Below are 27,993 nucleotides of genomic sequence, written 5' to 3'. Positions count from 1 at the left end.
AACCCATAGCAAGTTGCTGAATATAAACCTCTTCCCATTCTACTGTAGCAGGACAGCCCAACAGTTAAGTACCAATTTTAGAATCAGGCCTAATTTCAAATATTGCCCCAGCCACCTGCTGCTTATGATTTCACTTCTCAGTTTGCTCATCTATAAAATGGGGTTAGCAATAAGTGGAAGCCTGTGATTAAATGAGATAATGCATGTGAAATTCTGAGCCCAGTCATACTCAACAGATGTTGACTAGTGTTATCCCCTTGCTCCTCCATTTTCCTGACTGTTCCGACCCCCAAACAGCTATGGGGACAGAGTCCTGAACACTAAAAACACTCTGTCCTGGCCTGTCACAAGCCATCATCAACCCACTAGCCATAAATGGTCTCTTAGCTTCTACTCTCTCCAGGTCATTCTCATTCAATATTTATTGCATGCACAGTACAAAGCAGCCACTGAGTTTATGTAATAGGTATGGCCTCTAAAATTTAAGGACCTTCTCGAATAAAATTTTTGAGCACAGATCTGACCATGTAATTGCTGAGTTTGCCAAACTTCAGAGGCTCCCCATTGCCCAAAGCAGATTCCCAACTCGAGACTCTGATTCAGAATGACTTTAGTGTGCCTGGACACGGATATTTTGAATAAACCACATAGTTGAGTCTGATGTTTCCTCCTTATTGAAAAACAATACTTTCAGATTTCATGCTATGATATGCAAAACCCTGACAATACGACCCCAATCTTCCCAGCCTCACCAAATCAACACCATTTGGCCTCTGCCTAAATTTCTTCTTCACTCCTTGCTGTACTTCAGCCATACTAACCATTGCTACTTCCTGAATATATCAAGATTTCAAGCTGACACATGCTGCTTGGAAAGTGCTTCCACCTTCACATAGCATTTGCCCATAGCAGGCTCCTTCACCTTCTTCAGAGACCTTCCCTGACCACCCCCCATCTAACTGCATACATAGCCAGTCACTACCCCCTTACCTAGTCTACTTTCTTCCTGTCTTTATAGTACTAATCGCTGCCTTAAAGTGTATTACTTATCCGTGCACCTCTCTATCCTGTCCTCTCTAAATTTAAACCCTATAGAGCAGTGTCTGTCATATTTGCCCCTGTATCCTCAGTGCTTAGAATAGTGTGTAGTATATGGCAGGTGCTCAAATACTTCCAAGTAAATCATCACTCTCCCTATAGGTGCTTTAGTCACAGTACTTAACGTGCTATTTGTGTAATTCCTTCAAGTTAAGGTTTTTAAGAAACTGACTCAAAATACTTCAAACAAGGATGTGATGGCAGAAGCCTATGGAAATTTTGCTTCTAAGTTAAAAAAAAAAAGTCATAAGCTCAGAGAGGATGAGAAAGATGTTAAAATTTAAGAGTTTTTAAGGAGACTGGAAGAGCAAGTGGAATACAGAAATGCAGTATGACTGTCAGATGGTACTGAGGTCTACCTGAGATCATGTCTTCTAAACGCAGAAATCATGCCACCAAGTTCAACTGCACACGTGCGTATGTGCAGAGGTGGCATACTGAACTTAACCAAAAACGGCACTCAGCTGGGAAAGTAATGAAGCCAGAGATGGGGCAAGGCAACTGCCTGTGTAGCCAACATTGATTCTAACAGTAAACCAGAGTCTGAGCGGGGTATTGAAGGGAATAAGGTGAAAGGATCAGTCAATTCTAAGTCACAAAGTTCTGTAACCACTCACTGTTTATATGTCTGCATATCTGACTCCTCTTCTGGACGAAGGTCCTTCAAAGTGGGATCAGTATCTTTCTTTTCATTCTTACTACATCACCACATAAATTTGTTATCTGGATGAATGGACAGGTGCTTATCCAGTTTAAGGGAAATTTACCTCCAAATCGTATGATATATAAAGTTCCTCCTGTCTCTGTTTTTGAAGAGTTCAAGTAAAAAGTTTCAATCAAAACCCTATGGTATAAACAAATCCTTTAAAATGAGGCAAGGTACTGAATTCCTATGGTGCTGTGTCCAAGAACTGAACCAGAAAATGAACCAGATGTATCCCAGCTACTGTTAAGTTTGCCTTTATTGAAAACCTGGGAGGCATGAAATCTTTGAACTTTCCAAACTTTAATTATTTCACCTCCTTGCAATAATTATTAGGACCCAAAACAGGACTTGCGAATACCAAGTTTTCCAAGGAGACATAAATGAAACTCAGCCTGAGGGTGGAGAACAAATGCACAGACAAAGAGCATGTAAAATATGTTTTATTGTTCTTTAAAAGGGCTCAGGGTTTGGTTTTAAGTCAGGCTGCACACCTTTCATCAGTCTGACATCTCTCTCACCATGTCAAACTGGCTTCAGCTAGCAATACTTCATTAAATCCAAAAGAAAAATTTTTTTTAATTTTAAAGATCCAGTTCTGAGAACAATTAATATTAGTCTGTAATTTAAAACAAAATGAGGGCTAATGTTTCATGTTGCTTTATACACCCTTCTCCTCATACAGAACCAGGAATGTAATTTTCCTATCTCAGGCAGGCACTGATACTGGTGGATACCACATGCTCGCTCACACACACACACACACACACACACACACATATGCACACTCTCTCTCTCCCCATCCCTCCTTCCCTCCCTCCCTCCCTCCAAACAACAAAAATCAGAGCATGTCAAAGGAAAAAGGGTTGTTATGGTATTGATCAAAACCCTTGGAGTCCACAGTCTATCTGAGCTTAGAGGGTACGCTATTTTGATCTTGAGCCTTTAATAAGGAATCTATTGTCAGGTTCTGAAATAAAGAATTTTGGATAGTACCATCATTTTTCACTTTAAAATCCTAGAAACAATTTCAAAAAGCATTATTTTGCTTTGTTTTCTGGGATGGGGGAGAAGAGAATCTACAGATTTTCATTTATTTAAAAATCAAAACAATTCGGCATAGGAAATAGGCAGTTCACATAGCCACCCAACATCTGAGGTATCATCAGTGTGAGACAAGGTCCCAGTCCATTCCTACTGGCATAGCTGATCCTAACAAAACGGGAAATTTATGGCTCTGCATAGCAAATTCCAACAGGACATGACCCTAAGACTTTACTCAAATCCTTAGAAGCAGAGCACTATTAAGTATGTAATATTGAGATGGAGTGTGTGTGAGCCCCTGATGGTATCCTCCAACTTGCTCTGTCAGTGCAGCCTGGTCACAACTGCCTTCTGCAAAGGAGCAGAAAAACAGCTTTTCTAGATCAGCACACTGACCCCAGCAAAGAGTCTGCAAAAATGTCACTGTACCACTTCACTAACCACACAGTCCTTTGCTACTCACTGAGCTGCTCTATTGTCTCTCTTCTACCCTGTTACGGCCTGTGGACACATACTCACTAGGCGTTGCTGGTTTTGAACCAGCAATTTTTTTTTTTAATCTCAGAAAGAACCTAGTAAGAAAATAACAAGGCAATCAGTGGTTAAACTGAACTGTACATACAGGGGGCAGTTTGGAAAACACCCGTTACAGGCATTTCTCAAGTCTAAAATATTGTGTCTTTGCTGCTACTCCTCTGACTGTTCCTGAAGAGTACAAGTAAGTCCTAAAATAAAAATTTTAAACTACCAGCATTCTTTGACATCATTAGATAAAAAATCAGAGTAATGCTACAGCCCACAATTCTACAAAGCGTAGAAAGTGTGCTAATGCTCGCCCGGACACGTCTTTAGCGACGGCCTGGAGTACTCCCCTCCAGAGAACAAGTCTCTGGGTTGCCCACTTAGCTTCATCGGTTGGAACAGAGAAAACTCGACTCTCAGCTAAGTTCCTTGAGAAGAGAGAGTCCTCTTAAAATGCCGTTTCCCCACAAATTTATCAAAACAAAAAGCTCTCGGCTACTTTGCCTAATGCTGAATAGGGTTTTCAGGAAAGGAAATCAACATGAATACCCCATCATCAGTAAAGACTAAAAACCACCTGGATCATAAAATACATTTGCCACTGCTTTTTTCTTTTTTTTTTTTTTTTTTGGTGTTTTTTGTGTTTTGTTTTGCTTTTTTCTAAAGGTGCCCAGGTGGGCTTAAGGCTGCCAGACTGCACGCACATCTACAGCAACGTGGGCTTCTCCTATTCCATCTACAACTTGTATGGGGGGGGGGGGGTAGGAGAAGGTGAGAAGGAAAAAAACATACTGCACCCCTCCCCCCCAATCAAAAGAAAGAAAGAAAGAAATCCCACAACAGGAAGATCTATGTGCCAAGCATAATGGAAGAGTGTGCTCCCCAAACAGATGGTTCTGCACAGGCTAATGTTTTGCTGGTTTTCCTTACAGACCTATTTTGAGAAAGTTAAAAAAGACAGGAGATTTTGAAATAATTCAATCTTGGCAGAAATTCAAACTCCAACACTAGGAGCAAAAATCATCCTTCACTGAATTAATCCCTTTTTTCTTTCTCTTATTCTTTTCTTAAACATTTTATTCACGTTATAAAGGGATTTCTTTTTTGTTTGCTTTTTTCCAATCATTAGGAGAGTGGTTGAGGAGTACTGAATCCATCACTACTTTGATGACACAGTTAAGATTCCAGATTCACATTTCCAGGTACCAAGAGTTCCCTCTAAATGCCACAATCAAGTCAGCCTTTGTATACATTTCTTTCTACTGAACACAGCAATGCCCATTGGTATCTCTGAAGCGTAATCGCATCTTAGGTCGGTATTTCTCCAGGTAAAGCAGCTGTTTGGAATTGAATGCTCCCCTTCTTTTTCTGAAAATAAAAGAACGGCAAAATTTATCATCTTAAAAAAAGAGCCACCTGATTCACTGAAATGCATTATTTATGGCCTATGCCTTTCTAACTCTACACAACTGAAAACTAGCGTTTCCCATACAACATCACTTCTTAAGTGAAAGGGCTGAGTTGAAACATAAACTTGCTGTGCCTTCCTAAAAGAATAGACAAGTTTTCTTTGCTGACTCTCATTAGAGTCTATTAATCGTTTAATAAATGTCAGAATGGTTTATTCAGAGACATCTGACTATACTCTTCCCAATTAATATATTCTTCAGATTAGAATTGGCAGCAAGTATTTAGGATGAATGAGCAAGTATTTATATGAAGCAGCAGATACAGATGGCATTCCTTGAAATGTGTTACCTTCCTAGAGCTACTACCATACATTTCATGCCCTTTGTCACAGTCATTTCTTTCCCTCACTCTCTCTTTCTTTCTTAAGAAAAAATTAAAAAGGAAAGGGCAAGACAGTAACTGCCAAAGAATTGTGGACAACAAAATAGCATGGCCTGTTACTCCAGATTGATGTCACAATTCTATCTGGGCACTACCATCCTGATTCTGTGACGAACAGGTCACTTAACAGTCCGAGGTGATTAACTGCTCCTCTATGGTTTCTTCCTTCCCTCTGGGTCACAGAGGGTTGCATCTGGAAGGCATTTTGGACATCCATTAAAAGAGACACTAGATCACTGAGACTCTACTACCTAGTTACTCATTTTAAACATTCCTAGATATTCAAGTCATATACTGGACATATTCTACAATGTCCAAATTTGCCACCTCAATTAGAAAATCTTCAAATCTGGGGGCCAGTAGTAGTACTGTGAATCTATTTATCACTTGCTATTTTTGATATCTTCAAACAATATTTGAAGCCAAAGACAGCAAATTACTCTGTACTATAAATGGATACTTTTTATAATTTCTTCCTCTTAGATGATTTGCTTTATGTGTTTCTGAACATAAAACTTCATACTCACTGTCTTATAAACTGAACTGCATCTTCATACTTCATTCCACATTCAATCAAAGCAAGTGCAACCAGCACAGGTGCCCTGAAGAGAGACGCTCATTTGTAAATAAACACAGGTCTTTGGAATTAAAGGATTTTTTAAAACTCAGAATTACATACTACTAAAACTATGTAAAGCTTGAGCTTTCCTTGTTCCAGTATACTAAAATAACTGATATTTCTCTATATAGTAAAAATATCTCGATCATGATAGAGTCTATGATACTTTCTATTTTTAGTAAAGCACTAAATTCTAAACAGTTAAGAAATCTTTACTGTTTAAAACATCACCACATTATATCTCAAATTTTCCCATCATTTTGTCATCAAAAATTCTTCATTGCTCTTTAACCATTATCACAGTAAAATAAATGACCAAATGTATTATCTTGAGTGTCTCAGAATTTTTGTTACAAATCAATTTCATTGTCATCTCATCAAATACTAAAAAGGTGCTAGACTTCCTCAACAAAATTCTTTCCATGAGTTAGGAGAGCGTCAGAACTGGTAGTTAGGAACAGCTTTCAATACCAGTATATATATATTTTAATCTAACAAAAGAAATGATGTTTTTAAAAAGTCCATTACAGGGCACTATCTTTGGACTGACTACCTAACTAGGATAGCTGTTAGTTTAAAAAACTGCCCCAAGTCAAGTTAGAATATGACATTTACCCTCCAGGATAAGGACTGAAACTTTCTGACCCTGAAGAAGAAACTGTACACTAAACTGCAAAAAAGGAAAAGAGCAAACAAAAGGGTTGAGCAGAGGTAACAGCCTGAGTCACCACCACCCTGAGACAACAGCAGCCTGCATTAGTGTTCTGAGCCAAAGTGCACATCATAAACTGACATTTACTCTGCTGCTGATGAGTGTTGCAACACCATTCAATGCAGTGCTCAAAGAAAGATGTTTTAAAATCAAAGTCCATTTCCTTTCTCCATACATCTCCTTTCAGGAGTTTGAGGTTCCACCATCTGCTCTCCATCTATTAACTTCTCATTCATCTCAATCTGAAATTAACCATGTACAAAGTCTTCAAATCTAAAATTATTTTAACTTTGTTGCCCACTTCAAAGACCTAAACCTTTGATTACTTGAAATGAGGAGAAAAAGAAAACATACTAAATTAAGACTGTATTTTTGGTCCAAAGATAAGATAATTACATTAAATCAGTTTCAAAACTATTCCTAACCATCACCCACTAAATCTAGTATGGTATCAAACTCAGAGAAAAAAATGAAACATAAAAAGTTATTTTGAGAAATCATTACCTCAGCTTTTGCTCTCATTTCCTTTCCTTTTAGTAATTTAATATTTAGTGAAATAAATGCAAATTTCTAACAAAGTGAAATTTTTGATAAAGAATTCACAGACAAAAGGAGAAGAGCTTACCTTCCCAATCCTGCAACACAATGCACTGCAACACAGCAACCTGGCTCTTCACGAAATTTGGTTTTTAGTAGGTTTAGCCAATCATCTACTATCTGATTAGGGGGTGGTGCTCCATCATCAAATGGCCAATCCTGGGAGGAAAAGATCTTTTACATTAAACTGATGTTTTCTCCAGAATTAACATCCTAATGCACAATAGCTGCACAGGACGTAGGGTAGGCCTAACTGCACTAACTGTACTTATATATAGCTATTCTTAATCCCCCAGTTCTGGTCACTGCTGAAAAATGATCCAAGATCAAAATTCAAGTGTGTCAAACAACTTAGCCTTCTTGATGAAGTGTTATAAGCATCAAACTTTATCTTTAGAAAGCTGAAAGGCTCTTACCAGAGTGATAAGAGGCTAATGTTCTTCAAATATTTTATCTGAATAGAGCAGTAATTAGACACAGTAGAGAAAGCTAAAGTCAAAACCAAGACAAAGTAAGAAATGACACACCTGTCAATATGATTTAGAAGTTCACTCTGGCGAAGAAGTGTACCAACTGGTTTTGGTCTCTATAAATATTTTTAAGGATTATCCCCCAAACAGCTCTAAGTTATGATGTCTTTTCTTTAAAGAAAGGCTCTCTTGGGGGGTGAGAATATCTCAGTGGTAGAGCACATGCTTAGCATACACAAGGGTTCAATCCCCAGTACCTCCATTAAAAAATAAATTAAAAAAAAATTTAAGGCTTTCTGATTAAGTAATTTCTAATAGTTAGCAGATCATAACAGAAACATACTACCATCCTTGTGCTTATATATGTATTTTTTAAAAGCCAAGTAGTAAATATTTTTAAAGCTCTGCCTAAATTACATGTCCCATTAAACAAGCACAGCACTGCATGACAGGATCCTGAGCAAATGAAGATTATTTTCTCAAGTATTCCTTTCTCTTTTTATATTCATCGATTTGGGTTTTTCAGTTAAGACCAACCCCATATGCACTCACAACACAGGCAGGGATTTGTCTCCCTTGTTAACTATTATGAGGTCCTGAGAATCCAACACAAATCAGCTTTGAAGAAAGTTGGGGAGAGATTCATGTTACCATCTCTCCCATCTGCTTCAAGGACAGAAATGCAAAGATACAGTGGTGTTTTTTTTTTAATATAACATTACTCTAATGAGACTGGATAAGGACACTTTAAGATACTAGAGAAGGAAAAAGAGAAAAGTAACAGAGCACTAAATTGATTCTGCACTCATTACTGGCATCACTAGAACACTTCACGTAGCCCATTAGCTATGACAGCACATTATGTTTGATTTGTCAACTACGCCCAATAATTAAAGAGTTGTCGATGTTATCATTATGTCACTACAGAATTTAACTGTAAATAGCAGTAAAATCAGTAACTACCTTAGCTGAGAGCTTACTTCCTCTAATACTCCCTAAAACTCATCTAGTTAAGAAACAATAATATGAGACATGCTTCACTTACTCATACAAGCAGTTTCTATCAAAAAAACCCTACTAAAGTAATCATTTAGAACCATCTGGACTTCAAACTGACATGCCTAAAACCACCATCAGTCTTTTCCAATGTGCCTCTGATTTGCAAGAACACTGGTCAAAGGGTTGAAAGGTCTTAACTTTGGAGCTATTCTCTCATAAAATGTACCAAACCCTCTTCACCTAGCAAAAGTAAATTAACATTCCAACTTAAAATTTCTGCCTAGGAAAAAAAAGAAAATTCCAAGCTTAATTCTGAATGTCTTTGTTCTTTTTTTTCAAGCTTTAGTTAGACCTTTAATTTTATCTGATCACAGCTCTTTAAAACAAAATAAAACAGAAGCCTAGATTTAAAGGCCTGGAATAAGTCCCAGACCTACCATTATCTTTTACAAACTAGTTCTTTAGTTCATTTCTATTTCATAAAGGTGTTTACCAACATTACTGATCCAAACAGACCACGGTCAATCTGCAGTTCATTTTCTCACCATGGCATCTGTCAAAATGAACTGATTGCTCATTAACCCCCTAAATAACATACTCACAATATAGGAAAAAGAACTTGTATTTGGTTTAATTTCAGAAGTTAAAATTCTGTTGTTGTGGTTGTTGTTGTCATTTTTTAACATTATACACATGTTCGTACTTATCCCCAGTGATTTCCAGGGAGGAGTCCTTAAAGTCATTTAAAAATGGGAATGAAGCAAAGTATTATTACTATGCCATACTATTAAAATACATTTTAAAAAACATAATGTTTGGCTATTTAATTTTTGTGTTTTCACCAAAGTGGAGGTGAGGAAACTTTATGGATCAGATAAGACAACTGTCTTACTAACAGGACATTTATTTTCTTTACATGAACTGCCTTCTCAACTACTAACCACTGCAGTAAGGACTGCAGAACCACCTCTCTATAAAAAATAGGAACAAAACCTTGTTTTACCTTCCTTATTACTTTCTTCCTATTCAACTACTTCAAAAATCTCCAGTTGTCTTCCCAGAACAATGGCTTCCCACAATTATGTCAAATGGCTCTAGGATACTAAGATTGTAAGGTCATTTCAATATACGCTCCTTTAATTTAGACAGCTATTTAGGGACTACCGTATAAAATTTTACCTAATCCGAGGTTCTTATTTCCAATAATAAAAACAGTGTTTTTAAGGGCCAAGGAGAAATCTGATTTAAACTAATTCCAGTCTCTATGTTCAAATTGAACTATGAAAGAAACCTAGTCATACAAAAGCTTCTTAGAAACCTACCCAAGTGTCAGAAAACTATGCTGATTACTCTGGAGCAAGATGCCTTCTCCCTCTTCCTTCTTATCCTCTTCTCCCACTTTTTTGTCCCCTACAAGTTATCCACAAAATATTAAGTAACTAATTTGTACTTGCAAAGCAAAAGAGAGTATTTCTATGTGATTTTAAAACGTCTGATGGAAATTACTTTGTCAGATTCAAACCAGTAGTCTAGAAACAAAAGCTAAATTATCACATTAATTTCCTAAAGAAAACAAAATGAAATTTCCATTTTCTTGAAATAAGTGTGCACTAAATTTTGCTTTTTACTTGCTGAAAATACTCTGTATGTATAGACTTTAAGGGCATAAATGAACAAAACTGCCAAAGAAATTTTAGTAAATTGCTACGATTGTTGTTATCTCCTATAAGTTTAAGAAGCAAACTATGAGTGCCAAGTTCTAAAAATATCTGTTTAAAAGGTACAACTTGTTTGTAGTGAAAAATTAAAACACTACACACTCACTAGAACGTGGATTCCTTCTTTTTCAACTGGTGCTTTATCGTATGTAGCATCACAAACTCGAACCAAAGTTGTCACTCCATACTTCTTAAGTTCCTTTAAAGAAAAATATAACGGAACTTGCTTTTAAAGTCTGTAACCAAATCTTTTAAAATATACTCTTATAAAGTGAAATGAGCCCTCATTCTTAGACAAAGATCAAAATCATTTTCATTGTAAAAACATACATACTGGACACTTGTAATCTCAGTAAAAGCATCAGTAAGACCCATCTTCATAAAGGGCAATTTGGTAGCATAACACAAAAACTTTAAAAGCACACATACACTTTGACCTAGAAATTCTACTTCTGGGAATTTATACTAATAAAATAATTAAAGATATACACCAAGATTTAGGTACCAGTACGTTCAGCACAGGTTGTTTGGGATGGTGAAAAGCTAGAAATATTAACAGTCCAAAAACAGATGAATGGTTAAAGAAAGTATAGCACTTCATAAAGAATACTATGACAGCTATAAAATTAATACTAAGGAGGTTAGGGGACTTTTTTTCCTAATACACAGTGTGACCCTATCTATATGTATATTTATAAATATACACATATATACAGAAAAAACCAAGTATAACAGTTAAGTATTTTTAAATTGTCTTTTGCTTATCTGTTATCTTCTAATTTTTACATAAGTAAGTACTTATTGCTTTTTTTAATTTAAAGGAACAAATAAAAGTAATTTTGAAATTAAGATTAAAAAGTATTATATTATAAAGCCAACTAACACACAATTATAGCCAGAAGCCTTGCTCCTTTAAAAGTCCACCTATAGTAATGCCTAATCCAGTGACTACTGAACTTCAAGGGGCCAACCAACATCTTTTTATAGGTGCAGGAGACTATGACCAAGGAATTCACAGGCTGAAAATAGTATCACATAATTCAGCCAAGCTTAAAGGTGACTGAACAACCTGAGGGCATACAGGCCTGGAATCAACTGGTACACTGTGTACACGAAGTTAAGATGCTCAGAGAATTAAAAGTATAAATAAGCAGGAACAGTGATACCCTACAAGAAGTGTCCATCATCTGGTTAAAGAGTAAAGTTATCTTAATTGCTAAGGGACTTTATTTTTCACAAAAAGACCTTCTTACAAAACAGACTCAGGAAAGTTCTTAGTGTTATACACTGAGTCAGGAATTTCTTTTAATTTCAAAATACAAATAAAATCCCATTAAAATGAACTCCACAGTAGCTATTCATTGAAAGGTTATGGTAGAAATTTTTATGGTAAATATTTGTGAACCTGAGCAAGTCAAAACCTGTTCTGAATTCAGTTCTCCCATCTATAAAGTGAGAGGGTTGATTCAGAATTCCTAGGAGTTCATCTAGCTCTCTAACTGCTCCATAAATACATCAACAGAAATCACATTGAGAATGAACAAGCTGAGAATGATTAAAAAGCTTGTATTCAAATGTTGAATGAAGTACAAAAAGTTTCTCTACTGCTACCAATGGGAAAAAATGCAGTATCTGACATAAAAATGCTACCTATAATATCTTTCCTTCCCCCTAAGTTTCTGGATCCTTGTATATGACTATTACTATTGCTAAGGAGTTCTAAGGTAGCTTTTCATCAAAAGTGGTTAGAATACTGGAGGCAGAAATGGGTTTTAGTGTCAGAGATAGTTCTATCATACGCTGCATGCCTTCAAGCAAATTACTAAATTACTCTGAACCTCAGTATCTTCATCTAAAAGAGAGAAGTAATAATGGTACCTATTATTGTAAGAAGAAAATGATATAATGCATAAAATTGCTTATTGTCATGCTGGGTGCACACTAAGTGTTCAATAAATGTTAATTACTTTTATTATTGAAAGTATAACAAAAGAACTGCTAATAATGCTGAAAGGCTTTAAGAAAAAATACTGGACTATATTATCTCTAAGATCTCCCCGAATTCTATAATGTTCTTTGAAAAATCTGTTGTAATTAATTCAACTCAATTCAAACAAAGATTGGCAAGATGACCATCCAATCACAGCAATAAATGGCTTTGTGGTAAAAGATTTTTTTTTTATTTTTTTGAGTAAAAGTAAATTTATTTAGAGAGATGTACACTCCATAGACAGAGTGCAAGCCATCTCAGAAGGCAAGAGAAAGGCCAAGAGGTAAGGGGTTAGGTGTTTAATTTAAAGTAAAAATAGATACACACTCCACAGATAAAAGATTTCTTTACAATGGTGTTAGTTTTTAATGGGATTTTTACGTATAAATCAATCCAAAAAGTAGACCATGCTACAATCTTACCTCTGTGAACTTGTTGAGGGTAGCATTGGTAGGGTTGTGGGTTATTAGAAAACGCATGTTCTCATAGGAGATCTCCACAGGGGCCGGACGGTTCATTATGGCAAATAAAAAGTGTGAGCGTGCGTGTGTGAGTGTGATGGGGGGGGGGAATCAATAAATCTTGAAATGTTTCACAGCAGAAAACATTAAAAAGACCACTAAAATGCCTATTATTGATCAGTGTTTTCTCTATTCAACTTATTTATTCTTTAAGAAGCTTCTTTCTTCAAGATAAGCAGAAGTATTCAGAATCCACTTGAATCCAAATTCAACTTGGGCCTCAATGTCTGCTGATGGATACCTTCGGACTCCAAAAAAAATCCAACTACATACAAAACTTAAGCAGCCTTTACTACATTTAGGCACTAGTGAGACAAGTTAAAAGTGTAGGTCGCTTTCCACTTTTGTTTACTTGATGCTTAATTTTACTGGAGTCATTAAAAGAAATACACTTGCAATAAAAAAAAAAAAAAAGCCAACTATTTCTGAGGCCAGTCTCGGTGTCCAGAGTCTTCAAGGCAATGTTAATTATGGCACATAGAACCTCCAAGCTCACTTGTCAGCGGAAATGCTGTGCTGAGCCTGGCAGAAGTCTGCCCTCACGCTCAGAATCGCCATAAATGTGCAACGTATATTCCAACAAAAAACCTGGAAGAAAAGCATATATAAAATGAACTGGAGGTTGATAGCATAGTAAACACAACGCCCAAAGTCAAGCATACATTCTTAAATGAACTTATTTACAAAACAGAAACAGACTCACAGACATACAAAATAAACTATGGTTACCAGAGGGGAAAGGGGGAAGGATAAATTGGAAGTTTTGGATTTGCAGATACTAAATACCATATACAAAATAGATAAACAACAAGGTCCAACTGTATAGCACAAAGAACTATATTCAATCTTGCAGTAACCTATAATGAAAAAGAATATATATGTCTGTGCATATAATTGAGTCACCATGCTGTACACCAGACTAACACATTATATATGGACTAAACGTCAATTAAAAATAAAAGAATACATTCTTTATGAGCCCAAAGACATCTGAAATGGTAACAATTCTAAACTACTGCCATCTATGAAGAATCGGATAAAAGTGTATACCAAGAGTTTTATGTGTGTGTGTGTGTGTGTGTGTGTGTCTGGATTTTTTTTTTTTACATTTTTTTTTTTATTGAGTTATAGTCAATCTACAATGTTGTGTCTAATTGTATACCAAGAGTTTTAAAAGTCAGAAATTCAAAAGTCAAGTATGTCTTTTTTTAAAACAGGTTTCAATAAATTTTCTGTACTAAAAAGATAATTTCTAACTCAAGTCATTTGAAAATGATTAAATTTTAAAATTCATTTAAAATCATTTTTAAATGATTAAAAGATACTTAAAGAAACCTTCCCTCCATGAAAAGTTCACAATGATCTTATTTTTCTGCTTTGATGGTTAAGTACTTTGCTTAAAATTGTATCTGTAAATGAATGAAGGATATTTATAAAAATTCCACTTTGAGGATTTAATTCTTTCTATCCAAGATATATGTATTGGCCCCAACTATGATATCAGGTCATAAAGTACTTTCAAAAAATTATCTTCTTTTCCTCACAATTTTGAGTGGTTTTTACTACCTACGGGGAAAGAGAATCAGAAAAGTGAAGTGACTTGTCTAAGGTGAATGAATTAGTTGAGCATAAATTCAAACCCAAGCCTTCTGTTAGTCCTGTATTTTTTCCAAGGTCCCACAATGTCAGCTAACTCAACTAAATGCATAAATTCCATCCTCCCGTTTCTAGTCCAGTTTACCTTTTTACTATTTCTCATCACTGCCTCAAGAGTACAAAAGCATCTAAAGGTCACTAATTCACACAGCATTCACCTGACCAAGTATTAATCCCTACCAAAAACAAGGCAAGAAAGAGAAGTGGCAGTATTTTTAATATTATTTTAGGCCTATTTCTTTGAAACACAGTAATCTATATAGCTGCCTCAGAGTGTCAACATAATCATAAATTCCTCTGGAAAAAAGGGACAAGGTCTAAGTTCTTTTACTTGTCTCTTCCCTAAGCTACCAATGCTTATTTAGAACTCTAAAAAAGATGACTGTGACCAGAGAGATGAAAGATAATGACTACAGAGGCACTTGCAGGAAGAAACAAACAGATAAGAACGAACCTAAGTCTCCAACTTTCAAGCCTCATCTTCTATCCTCAAGTCTTCTTTTTATAATACTCTTTAGACATTTTATTTTGTAAATTACATACTTCTGATTATATTAGCATAGACACAAGCACAAAACTAAAACATTCCTAAAATATAAGAGATACATAGGAATTCAAAATGGCATAAGAACTTCAATACCTCAGCAGAATGAGTTATCCACTACAGTAAAAACACAAAACTTCTACATTCAAACTAAGAAAACAAAAATATACACCACCACTCTTTCTAACTCATAATCTAACTCATGATTCTAACTGTACCCCCAAAACAAGCCACTTCAGATTACCCATTTCATAGAGTACTCCATTGTATAGTCAAGGAATTTTAAAGCTAGCAGAAACTTAAGAGACCAAATATACTGATCTCTTAAAAAAAAAATTGATGTTTGGGATCCAGAGAGGTTAAAATGACTTAAGATCACACTGCTAATTGGTAGCAGATCAAGGACAAGAACCCAGGTCTCCTAACTCCCTATTTATTTTTCCTTCAATTTGACTAATGCAGGTACCCACGTATTTTCCAAATCATAATCTTATTCATCGAAGTGTAACTTTTCTTCAAATATTTGCTTGGATGTTCATTTGCAACTCTTTGACCTTATAATAAGGGGAGAAAAGATTATTCAAGTAACTACTCAAAGAACAATGGTTTGCATGCAGTGCAGAGCTAAACACAAGGAAATTCTAACCTGTTTGAATCCCTTTGGTTTAATGATGTTATCACAGCTAGTATGTGTGTCAGCTGAGAAAGGCGCTGAAAGACACGCATTGTAGTGATGTCCAGGCTTAAAAGGTTACAGCTCTAGCATTAAGTTTTCTACGTGGTCACTGGTGTTTGCTCAGCAAACAGAATAACCTTTATCTCATCTTATTCCTCCAAGCTCATTTTGGAAGGACCATTTCCAGGGATAAGGATAATTCATTATTAGATTTTCAATTCTTAATACCATACTGAGATCCCCAGCAAAGGAATTTCTGCCAAATGAAACAGTATGTTCTATCAATGTTAACAGATACATGGTAAAAAAGCAAGCTTCTGTTCCTTCCCCTTCTCTCAAGAGTTGAACTACGTATCAACAGTGAACTGTTCTTGCACCTGTCAATTTAGATAATGTTAACTTCTGTGACACCCATAAGAATGTAAAGCAAATAGTCTGTAAAAAGATCATAACCTATCACAGCTGGAAAGTACTCAAAAGTTACAGAGCCCTACATTTTAGCATAAACTCAGCACCTGTATATCTTACTGAAAAACTTTCTTCTAAAATTTTCTCTCTGGCATTAATCTTGCTCTACCTATGTAAATAAAAATTAATTTTTGTTTCAATTTACCAGATGATGGAAGAGGCTGGTCTACTTGACACGTAACAATGATCCAATTCAATATGCATCCAAATATTCCATACCCTTATCTTTTACAGAATGTAACTATTAAAATGTTGAATTTGGGACATTTCCATTTCCAGGCAACATTTCCATTTTTAACAAAAGAACATAACTTCACTGACGGATTAGAAAGGATGGTCTATGACAGAGAAATCCTTTTAAATTAAGAAGGAAGGGCAGGAAGAGGAAAAGAGAAAGAAGATTGAAGCAAGAGGAGACTAGAAGAAGAGCAAGCAAGCAGAAGCCTACCAAGCTAAGAGACCGCACTGCCAGTAAGACTAAGTCAGTAACACACCAGAGACTACTTACAACTCTGAAGAGAGGTATGTTAAGAGTTTAAATGACCAGTGTCAATATTATACTGCTAACATTTACCTAGATGAGAATCAAAAGAACCAAAATGTATGAAACAATACAATATCCATCATTTAATCATGACACAATGTTAGAAAACTATGCAGAGGTTAAAAAGCGTAAAAAAGATCTATATAAATTGATATGGAAAGATGGCTAAGGAACACTAGTAAGTGAAAAAAGCAAGGTACATGACAGTATGAACAGTACGTAGAAATATTTGTGAGTACTGTGTATGTTTTCATTCTCATGGACTATCTGAAAAGTCACAAACAGAAGAGGTAACAGTGGTTGCCTGGGGGTGGAGGGGATTAGAGCTGGAGGTCAGGACCATGATTTACAATACATACCTTCTGAACAGTTTCAATTTTTTTTCCATGTACATATATCACTTTAATTTTTTAGTTTGAATTCTAGGGTGATAAAGAACCCTACAATGGTTTACAATTTAACTATTTCTTTAAGAGTGCTACAACCACTGGCTTACAAAGAACCTCAAAAGAGCTAGTCCCTCTGTCCCAGGCAAGCCTATACCTACCCAATTCCAGAAAGACAGCTTTCTTCTTTGTTAAAGAAACTAAATTATTGAGTAAAATTGAGATCCTGATTTGACAACTGTAATTCTAAGTTCAAATATAAATACAGAGAATTTAAGGGCATGAGAAAACTTTACAGTATCAGCCCCTTTTAATGTAACCCAAACTTACTGGACATCCTTTCAAAAATCCTGTCAATCCATTTACATCAAGCCTTCCATTGAGAAAATCACCTCTATTTCCAAACTGAAGTAAATGATACAATAAATCTTCTAATTCAACAAGCTACGCCAATATTCACCAAATTAAAACAGCATATTATAAATAAATGTACGATAAAGAACTCCAGATCTTAGCAAATAAAATCTAACAGCAACAGTCTGAAGAACAAGTATACACTTACTGTTTACTTTTCTTACCAGAAATTCTACAGGAAGTCATGCAAATTTGAGTCAGTTTGGTTTCTACAAGCAGGCAACATGAAAGCATAATATGTATAAAAGACTAATACCCTGCAACAATTTTTTCCTAAAACAAATTCATTTCACCTCATTGAAGACACCTGCACAAGTATAAATAATCTGTCAACAGTACAGAATTCACTCTCATGAAAGGTTACACATTTTCCCTGTAACTTGGTTAGTTAAGAATATATAAATTCAAATATTTATTGGACACATACTGTGTATCATATATTCTTATAGGTGCAGTAAGAGCAGTAAATACAACAAAAATCCCTGTTAGGATGGACCGTACATTTTACAAGACAAAAATACAAATAAAATATGTCACTGCTGTGAAGAAAAATGCAAAGCAGGAAAATCTGCAATGCCAGAAGGGAGAGGGGATTCCACTTTTAAATAAGGCTATCAGGAAATGCCTCAATGAATAAAGTGACATTTTATCCTAGACCTGGGGTTGTGAGCCAAACAGATATTTGAGGGAGTATTCTAGGCAGAGGGATTAGCTCTTGCAAAGGTTATGAGGTGGGGCCATGCTTGGAGTGTTATAGGAACAACAAGGGGCAGCAGAGAAGGCAAGGGAACGAATGGGGTCAGAGAAGTAAAAAGAGAAAAAGAGAACCTTATGGGTCAACAGAAGTATTTGGGGATAAAAAATAGAAGTATTCAGCTTTCATTCAGAGAAAAGTAAGAGGTTCCAAGCAAGAGATACAACTTATGTTTAAAAGGATCAGTCTAGATGCTATGTGGAGACAGATTACTTGAGTAGTAAGGGTGGAAGCAGGGCGCTCTGGTAGGAGACCGATGCTATATATAATGCAGGAAAGAAACCGAAGCTTGGGCCAGAGAAGTAGCAATTGAAAGGATATGAATCAATTTCAAGATATACTTTGAGGTATAACCCAAAATGATTTGTCCACAGACTAGATACGGGGCCTATGAAAAAAAAGAGTCAAGGTCTTGAGTAACTGTTAAGAACTTGTAGAAGCCTGACCATTCAGACAACAAATCATCAAATCTTCACAACCATCAAGGAAGAAAAGTAGAGAAATCTGTAAAGAACTACTGTATCTACTGCATTTTGACCATCTGAGATAAAAAGTATCTTGTAAATTAAAGAGTACTCAACTTTGCTAATTAAACACTCATCTTCTGGATGGGAGACTGGGTGAAGAAGCTGAAGGAGACTAAGGGGTACAAACTTCCAGTTATAAAATAAATAAGTCATGGGGATGTAATATACAGCACAAGGAATATAATCAATAAAACTGTAATAACTTTTTATGATGACAGATGGTTATAGAATTATAGAGGTGATCATTTTATAAGGTATCTAAATGTCTGATCACTATGTTGTATACTTGAAAGTAACAAATTGTACCAACTATACTTCATTTAAAAAAAAAAAAAAAACACTTTTCTGGTTAACTGGTCTCAAACTGAAATTTCACTCATATTCACAGCCTACTCCCAACTCATCAGAGCCCTGCAGAAACAGGAGCTCCACACTCTGTACTACTCGTCTTTGTTCATCCCTCCATTGTTGCATTTATCAAACTAAAAATGAATACATCTGGCTTCCTGAACTCAGACCATTCAAATTAATGCTAGTTCTCCTCCCTACTGACTACAGTCCTGGGGAATTGACAAGGAAAGAGGTACCACTAAATTCTACACAAATTAGGATCCAAAATATCTGTAGACAAGCTAAAAATAACAAGATGCTTCTTACTGCTAAAAAAAGTTTCATAGTTACTCCCCTGGTTATTCCCGCTTTTCCACTTCCTCATTTAAGGAGGGAACTTGAGAATCAAGTTCCAGTACACAAATCAATAATTAGTTCTATAAAAAGAAATTATGACCTTGATGGTGGGAAAATATCTTAACATTTCAGAACCAGCAGGACACACATGGCCTGCCACTCAAAAAGAAAAGGAAAGCAATTAACCAACAATCACACCTGCTTCTGAGAACAGTGACAGTCATTTTCTGAAGTCCTGTGGGCTCTGTTACCACTCAAATAAAAAGGGAGTGGTTTTCAAATTGTATGTACCCTGGTGATTAGAAGTAGTTGTCCTTTTATAGTAATTCCTACCTCTACAAATAACTTTAAGACAAAAATTGCGTTAAATATTTTCACACCACATTTGAAAATATTTACTTTTCAATTTTGTACTCTACTGTTCCTCTAAAGATTAGCAATTCTCCAGCTGAATTCTCTTTGTCCAATGTTATTTTTCCTTTCATAAACAAAATTTAAATGGAGATAACAGAACTATGGCCAATTTTTACTTTTTCTAAAAAGTGACTTGAATACCAGTAAAAACATTAAAAGTCTTAACAGTACCATTTTAATATTGGACATTAATCTTATCGTTTTCAGTGAATCTTTTAAAAATTAACTTCAATAGCTCTATTAAATTGATTCTATTCATTCATACTTCCATTTCCAGGCAAAGGTATCATGACTATCCTCTCCTTTAAATGTTTTACATTTAAAGACTTGAGCTTATGCACATTTCAGGACTCCCAAGCCTCTTTATTATAAAGTTTGCACACACACATTCTTTTCCAAAATAACTATGCTATCCTCCTTCATACAACAAAGAACTATCTCCAATTCAGCTTCACTCCCATAAAATTAAATTCTAATATTTGTTTTCTTCTTTCCTTCCATCCTTTCTTTAATGTCAAAATGGTAAATAATTTTCCTGGAGAACAATTTAAGTCTTAATCATTTTAGTTTCCAACATCACTACACATACATTAAACCAAGAACCACTGAATCGATTATTTCATTAATAAAGAAACGTATTTCAGATTCTGAAATTCAACTGTAATAAAGCAAATTCAGTAGAATCCAAAGGACACCTGAATTCACCCTGTCAACACAGGGTTGAATGTTTTCTGAGCTATATCAGGACAGTTAGAATGACTGTAACAGCTGCAAGTTCCCTGAAGTTGCAAAATAGATACTTGGGAAAAGGTTATTTGAATCACCTTTCAAAATAACCTACAGCACACGAGCAGCATGCAAAGCAAAAACTTCCAGGCTATTGTTAGCATTATTTAAAATATACGTTTCAGAGCTCAGCAGTTCATGGGTCAGGTTAACTCTTTCATTTCCCCTTTTTGCCTAATGTATTGAGTATATTTAAAGGTCCTGTTCAAGTATCCACCACCAAAAGGGGGGAAGGAAGCTCTCTATATACAGGATATGGAATAGAAACATTCCTAATTATATCTTGTCAGCATAAATTCTTTTGTTTGAGCCCCAGAATTTTTTTGCTGTTAAGGCATTTTGGTCCAAGTTTCCCCTAAGTAAGTTACACTTCCTCTCCTAAATTTGCTTCTTATAAATCACATTATACTTCACAGCCATCTCTCTGTGCACTAAGTATAGTACAAGATAAACAGACAAGAACCCAAATCATTCATTTTTTAGCTGCTGGTGGCCTTTTAAAATACACTGTCTAGCCACTAGTTGCCCAATAATGACTTGATGTTTATTTTCATAAAATATAATATTCAAAAATCTTTTAAAAATCATACAGTGAAAGCAACTGTTTCACATTACATATGTGAAGTAAAAATTGTGAAATATCTCTATAATGCCGTGTCAAGGGGTTATTATTCTTTGCTCATTAGCTTAGTTCAACACGGATTCACCCTCCTTCTCTTCTCAAAGAATGCAAAATTTAATCTTTTGTGTCTTCTTCCTCCAAATGCTTACTGAGTTGAGGCACAATATACCAGCTCTGAATGATACCAAAATGCAGCACATCTAATCTTACAAGCATTTATGGAGCTGTGTGTGCACACCATACAATCACCATCCAGGATCAAGATCCTAGAAGAATCAACATGGGTGAAAAACATTTGATGACGGGCATTAAAATTTCATTATTAATGCTACATACTTTGAAGACAAAAAATAATCACCAGTAGAATGGAGTAGGATTAATTAAGACTTCTGAGGAAAGGTAAAAAAATGTTATGACAAGACTGGTAGAAACAGTGATAGCCTATGGTAGCATGACTTGAGAAAGGAACTGTCTTTGGTTAGGTAACTCAGCGGGGACCTTGACCATGCTGAGAATTCAGACCAATTCAAAGGCAATAAAAGCTCTTAGGAATTTAAAAAGCAGAGTAGTAGTAAGGAAGTAATTCTTTGCTCACGGAGGGAAAACAAATATTACCATATTAGTTGGCAAGCTTCACAAAAAATAGCCCCTCAGCTTACTAAAACCTATCTGATAGCTGAATTTTTTTTTCCTAGTAAACAGATGTGAGTTTAACTAAATTCTACTTGACCTCTAAATGAATATCCCATCTCACTAGAAAAACAATTCAGAGTTTAGGCTATGACTTAAATTTGATGTGCTCTTCATCCAGAAAGATCTAAATTATTTGAATAATTTAAACCAATCACCAAAACGAAACCTGTTTGTAACCACATGTGTGGAACGAAGAATAATGTCACTAGTATCTGTTGTTTCTCCATCACATCCTTCTCAATTTGCTGACAAATCCTGCTGATGACTCATATCCTTCTGCACTAACCAGTCACTCTGTTCCCTCATGATAGGCTCTTCACCGATAATGAAAAGAAGGCAACACATCAATTCGTTTTGCTACTGAAAATAGTAAATATCAACATATGTATATAAATCCAATCTACAGAGACTGTGGTGCTCCAATCTAATGAATGTTTCCAGGAAGAATGCAAAAAAGTTAAGCTCAAAACTAAAAGACGACTTGATTGTGAATTTGAATTCTTGTCAAACAATACATTAGTTAAGAGCCAACATTTTTGACCACTGCAGAAATAAAAATATAAAGTAATTTATCTGATCTGCTAAAGCAAACATATCATGTGTGCATTTTATGCCAAAAGAATTAACATTTTCTGAGAAGAATGAAATTTCAACCCAAAAATACTATGAAAGGAATTAAATACACCAATTCTCTAAAGGTAAAGACAGTTCTAATGGTCAAAATATTTTTTCAAACCAGGCTCAACTAGCAAAGAAAGGGTCACAGAAAAGCTTAATCTTAAAATTCTCTAGTTGAAAAAGGAATATCATGCAATATAAATTTATATTCAAATGATGAAATTTAGTTTCTAGGACACTTAAGACAGAGTGGATGCTGTATTATAGAACCTACAGGGAAGAAATCAGTGCGAGCAAAAAAAAAAAATTGTATTCAAGTCACATTAAAAACTATAGGTATAATCTGTCAACCCCTCATAGCCATTTTTCTGGCAGAGTTTATGTCCCGTAAATCCATACTGATGGAACAAATAATGCAGGGAAAACCACCTTAAGATGTGCAGGAGAAAGGTTATTTTCTCATCTGGGTCCTAGTAACTCCATAGGGTAAGTGGAAAGTGGACAGAGCCCGCAGTGCTGTGCAGCTTCTTTCATTGAGGTGCTAGAGTAGTGAGTTTCCAGCCTAGCCTAGACCTCTACAAGTTCAAGGAGCAAAAGATTTACATATAATACCCACTTGAGCTCTACATCAAGCAATCCTGTAAGGCTTCAAGTCCCAAGAGGCTGGCCAGGAAGTCAAAGGAGCTAGAGAATGTGGTTCAGTCAATAAAACAAAGGATAACCAGAGAAAGCTACCAGACATCTCTATACATACACTAGTTCTGAAGCTGAAAACAGATAAAAGACTCTTCTAGTATTTCAGATTAAGAGACTCAAATCCCATTTCCCAAGCAATTTTAATTGGTGGCACCCATTGTTCATTTAACAAACCCATGGTACAAAATTATCTGAACTGTAAGATCAAGGACTCTTGCTTTACAAACCTAGAGAATAACCATCAGTTTCTATATAACCCAACTAGTATCTTGAGAAAAGTCTCAAAGTAGCAACAACCCCCAAAGAGCAAAAAAAATAAGCAAGTAACTGAAGTATCTTTTAATCAAACAGAAACTTAAAAACTAAATTTCAAGCAAAAACAAAGGCCAACTTCCTTGACATCTATTAATTCCTACATAACTCCCTGTAAAATGATGGGGGGTGGGTAGCCAGAAAGAGACTTAAGTATGTTAAGCCCCAAGGGGAAACATTTTTTTTTAATCCACTGCCATCTATTTATTGCTACTCTTTAACTGGGATTCAACAATTGATCTCTAAACCAATTCCTTATCTGTAAAATTGAAAGAATGCCATCACTCACAGAACTATTACGAATTTTAAATGAGATGATTTGTGATTTAGCATAAAGAAGATTCTCAAGAAGGGAATGTTGAAACCTGAAGCATAATGTCAATCTTCACAAGTATTCCAAGACCTCAAAATCTCTACCACTACCCTATTCAAAAAAGAGAACTAAGTCTTCCATGTGAAAACTATGGGTCCTGATTTCCAGTTACTCGAAATTTGTAAAGATCCCCAACTTCTGTAAGTAGTATAGCTGACGGAATAGCACTTGAAGAAATCAGCCTAACTGGCTTCACTCTAAGTTTCACACTTCCAAGAGCAACAGCTAAAAATTTATGTATTGCTCCTCTGAATCTTATTTGTAAATACTTTTTCTAGAGGCTTCACTGGTTACCAATTCCACATTTCAACAAAAGAGGAAGAGTACAGTCAAACCTTGTAAAATAAATCTCCATTAAATTTTAACTTTGTGTCTCAAAATCTGTAACTACTTCATATAGAAATGTTATCTTTAAAGACAAAATGAACAAAAAGTTGTATCTTAAGAAAAATAAATCTGTTTTTCATTGTTCACATGTCTTTTCAAGTAAAATATAAACATGGGGCTTTCAGACTTTTTAAGAAAGTATGTGCAAAAGTGTTCAAACATTTACTCTTCCCCAGTGCCACCAAAGTTCAATGATGTTGTAAAGGGTTTCTGCCTATAAATTTGGTTCGTTCAAATTAAATATTACTTGACTGACTCATGGAGGGAGTGGTTTGACTTTTGCTGTTCTGAGTCAGAATATACCCGGTTCAGCAGTTCTAAACAATTTGTCATTTGTATAGGTGGTCTAAAATGCTAACAGCCTTTTCCAGCTACTAAATGTAACAAACTGTTACCTTAGTAGAAAAGTCTTAGTGATAATACTTTGAATCTGTAGTTCAATTTATAAGCAACAAAGTGCTTTCATATGTATTTTCTCACTTGATCTTCACAATCTCCTGAGGTAAATATCCCACAAAGCTCAAGAGAAAGACTTTCACAAAGAAGTGACGACTTCTGGTTGACTCTCAGCCCCAATAAATGCAGTCTTCTTTCCCCCAAAATAAAAAACAGAAAAGGCTGCTGGGGTTTCTTTAATCAGACTTTCCTCTCCCAGACATATCCCAGGTGCCTCATAAAAACTCTGTCTCAAAGCACACACCCTGAGGCCCCAAGAGAGTTTCAAGGCAGAATCTCCACCCACATAAAAGCCTAGCCTAACTTAGGCCCCAAAGAGCCTCAAGTCAGCATCTCCTAAATGATCTCCTTGCCTCCAGCCATTCAAGTCTTCTGTATTAACTTCAACATCTCTCATTTGTACAAGCTGCTAGGTCAACTGTTTGGATGAGAAACCTCAAAGTGAAACAACCTATTTCGAAGGTAATTAATAGGAAAATCAAGGACTTGGCGTCTGACCTGGGTTTTTAATCCAGCTCCAATTCTTATTACCTTGTGACGTGGGATAAGTTACTTTACATCTTTGAGTCTCTAAATCTCTTCATCTCATCACTGTATCCCTAACGCCTGGCAAATAGAAACCACTCAATATGTGCCAAATGAACGTAAATGAGGACACCTACCACCTTTTAATAGTGGCTGTGAGAATTAAATGGGAATACAAAAAGCACCTGGTACATAGTAGGCACTTAACACTAATTAATCTGGTCCCCCATTGAATAGTAATAATACTATATCCTATTTCTGAAAGCAGAGAGCACATCAGTGATTGAGAAAAAGAAAACTGTAAGAAAAATATAATTTCCGACTTCTAATTACACGTCAGTGATTTTGCTTGTAATTCTGTCTGCTTCCAAAAGGACCACACTACTCTATGTCTATACTGAAAGACTCCCAAATTCTAAGAGATTTCTCATCATTATGATATAAGAACCGTAACAAGGTACTCTTCATCAAGAATCCCTTCTTCTACAACACAAGAATCTGGGGAAAGTCCATGACAATGATTAGTCCATTCACTATCTCATAAGAAACAATTTATAAAATGTCAAGATCAGAATACCGGCAAAAAAACTTACCATCTTCACCAACAAATGGGATCCTGGCAAGTGATGATGAAGCCTTAGTAATGTGTCATTCTGAAGCCTTAATTTCCTTTTGCACATTGAACAAGGCATAACTTCACTCATTTCCTGTCTGAAACTACTTTGTAATACAGAACATGGCAGCAAATAACTACCATATTTAATCCAGCAGTGGTTATAGTTTGGTGACTCCAAACAGACAAGCATTTGCTGAATGCCTATAGTGATGCTAGAACTTCTAGATACTTTATTCATATCTTGACAAATTCCAGGAAATAATAAACTGGCCAATGGTTCTTCTTCATCATCAACAGTTACATCATTACTATTATCATTATTACTATTTCTTAAAAGCTTCTCTCCAAAAGGGTAGGAAAGAGCCAAAACCTAAAAAATACTACTTCAATTTACCTAACTATAAAATATCTCTCACATGAAAAACCAGCAGTACTTTAAAAAGGGTCCATGCTTCTGAACACTCTAAAGGAAAGAGCTTAAGATTCTGAGCAGTACACAAGTTTGTTTTAGTTAGCTCTCAGAGCCCTAAAGATCGCAATCATATGCTTGACAAACTTGGAAATTTACCTGGATGTCAGGAAACTTGGCGGGGGAAGTGGGGAATGGAGGGAGCGGTTTACAAAAAAAAAAAAAAAGCAATCACACTGCCAGAAGATGGTAGTGCCACTGGAATAGACTTCTGTACCCTTTCCTCATACTTGAAGGACTCGGGGACAAGATGCTCCTGGAAAGAACTCCCTAGCCCAGGACACCCAGGTTCACTATGGCCCTAGACAATGATCAAGGAGAGCCTCCAGTATGCCTGCTCACACACTGGACAATCGCAGGCACTCTCCCCCACCTGCCATTCACCCTCTCGCCAACCTCCCTCTCACTGCGCTCACGTTCTCCCCCGCCACCACTCTACCCCACGCACGCTACTCTCCCTCCCCCACTTACTCACTCTCCCCCCATTTACCCCACTCTCCCCTACACACTCATTATCCCCACTCACTCGTTCCCACACGCTCCCCACTAGCTCTTCCTGACACTCACTCACACTCATCTACACGCGCTCTCCCCTCCACCCTCCATCCACTGTCCTCCCCTGCGCCCCACCCCACTCCAATTCCCCCTCGACTCACACCGGAGACTGCCCTCAACTCCCCCATCCACACTTTTTCCCCCTCACGTTCTCTCTCCCCCCACATGCACACTCAGCCCTCTCCTCAACTCACACTCTCGCCCTCACGCACGCACATTTCCCCCCGCACTCAACATTCTCGCGCTCAGCACACGTCCCTCCCCCTCCCACACGCGCGATTTCCCCCTTCCTCACCCACCCTCGCTCTCCACGCTTCCCGGCCGCACTTCCCCCGCCCCCGGCCCCGGCCCGGCCCTCCTTCCGGGGACGTGTCTCGGGCCTGCACTAATGGCTGCGGCGCCTCCCGCCTTCCCTGCCCGGAGGCCCCGGGAGCCGGCGCGGGGGCCGCCCGGGAGCAGCGCACTCACGCTGTTGAGCTGGGAACTGGGCATTGAAGTCCGGCGGCGGCGGGAGCGAGGAGGCGCCTCTCTCCTCAGTCACCTCGGCGGCGGCGGCGGCGGCGGCGGCGGTAGTGGTGGCGGCGACGACTCCCCCCCAGCCTCGGCGCGCGACACCCGGCCCGGCCCGGCGGCGGCGGCGCGTGTCCACGAGTCCGTCTTGCTGCTGCTGCTGCTGCTGCGGCCGCCGCTGCGTCTCCGGCTGCCGCCGCTGTCCCCGCTGCCGCCGCTGCCCAGTGGCGTCGCCTCGCGCCGTACCCGGCCGCCGCTGCCGCTCCAGCCGCTACGGGACGGACGACGGTTACAGCTCGGCCGATCGCGCCGCCGCCACCACCGCTGCGCGCGCAGCCGGAACCAGCTCCCGCCACCGCCCCTCAGGGGGCGCTACGGGGCGCGCCGCGCGCGCCCGTCGGCCCGCCCTCGGCGCCCGCTGACTGGCTGGAGGGCCGGCTCTGGGCGGCGGGACCCGCCCA

The 27,993-nt window shown here is 37.3% G+C and overlaps 1 protein-coding gene across 1 annotated transcript; it reads right to left on the bottom strand.

Annotated features, from left to right (window-relative positions):
* Positions 1–2,226: 2,226 nt before the first annotated feature.
* PTP4A2 (protein tyrosine phosphatase 4A2) lies at positions 2,227–27,632 on the bottom strand. The gene is made up of 6 exons (XM_074376965.1): positions 27,491–27,632; positions 12,746–13,432; positions 10,440–10,532; positions 7,175–7,305; positions 5,746–5,820; positions 2,227–4,735 (listed from the first exon to the last, which is right to left on the bottom strand). The coding sequence occupies exons 2-6, from the start codon at positions 12,839–12,841 to the stop codon at positions 4,627–4,629; spliced, it is 504 nt and encodes a 167-aa protein (XP_074233066.1). The 5' UTR covers positions 12,842–13,432; positions 27,491–27,632; the 3' UTR covers positions 2,227–4,626.
* Between the last annotated feature and the right edge of the window lie 361 nt (positions 27,633–27,993).

Source organism: Camelus bactrianus, chromosome 13 (assembly GCF_048773025.1).
Source record: "Camelus bactrianus isolate YW-2024 breed Bactrian camel chromosome 13, ASM4877302v1, whole genome shotgun sequence".
In the NCBI taxonomy this organism is placed as follows: domain Eukaryota; kingdom Metazoa; phylum Chordata; class Mammalia; order Artiodactyla; family Camelidae; genus Camelus; species Camelus bactrianus.
This window is presented reverse-complemented; position numbering and strand designations above follow the sequence as displayed.

Excerpts from the sequence above, each read along its gene's own strand:
- PTP4A2 (XM_074376965.1), bottom strand. The coding sequence starts at position 12,841 with ATGAACCGTCCGGCCCCTGTGGAGATCTCCTATGAGAACATGCGTTTT. Across the intron at positions 10,533-12,745 it reads CCCTCAACAAGTTCACAGAG|GAACTTAAGAAGTATGGAGT; the intron begins GTAAGATTGTAG and ends TTTTCTTTAAAG. Across the intron at positions 5,821-7,174 it reads TGTGTTGCAGGATTGGGAAG|GGCACCTGTGCTGGTTGCAC; the intron begins GTAAGCTCTTCT and ends GTCTCTCTTCAG.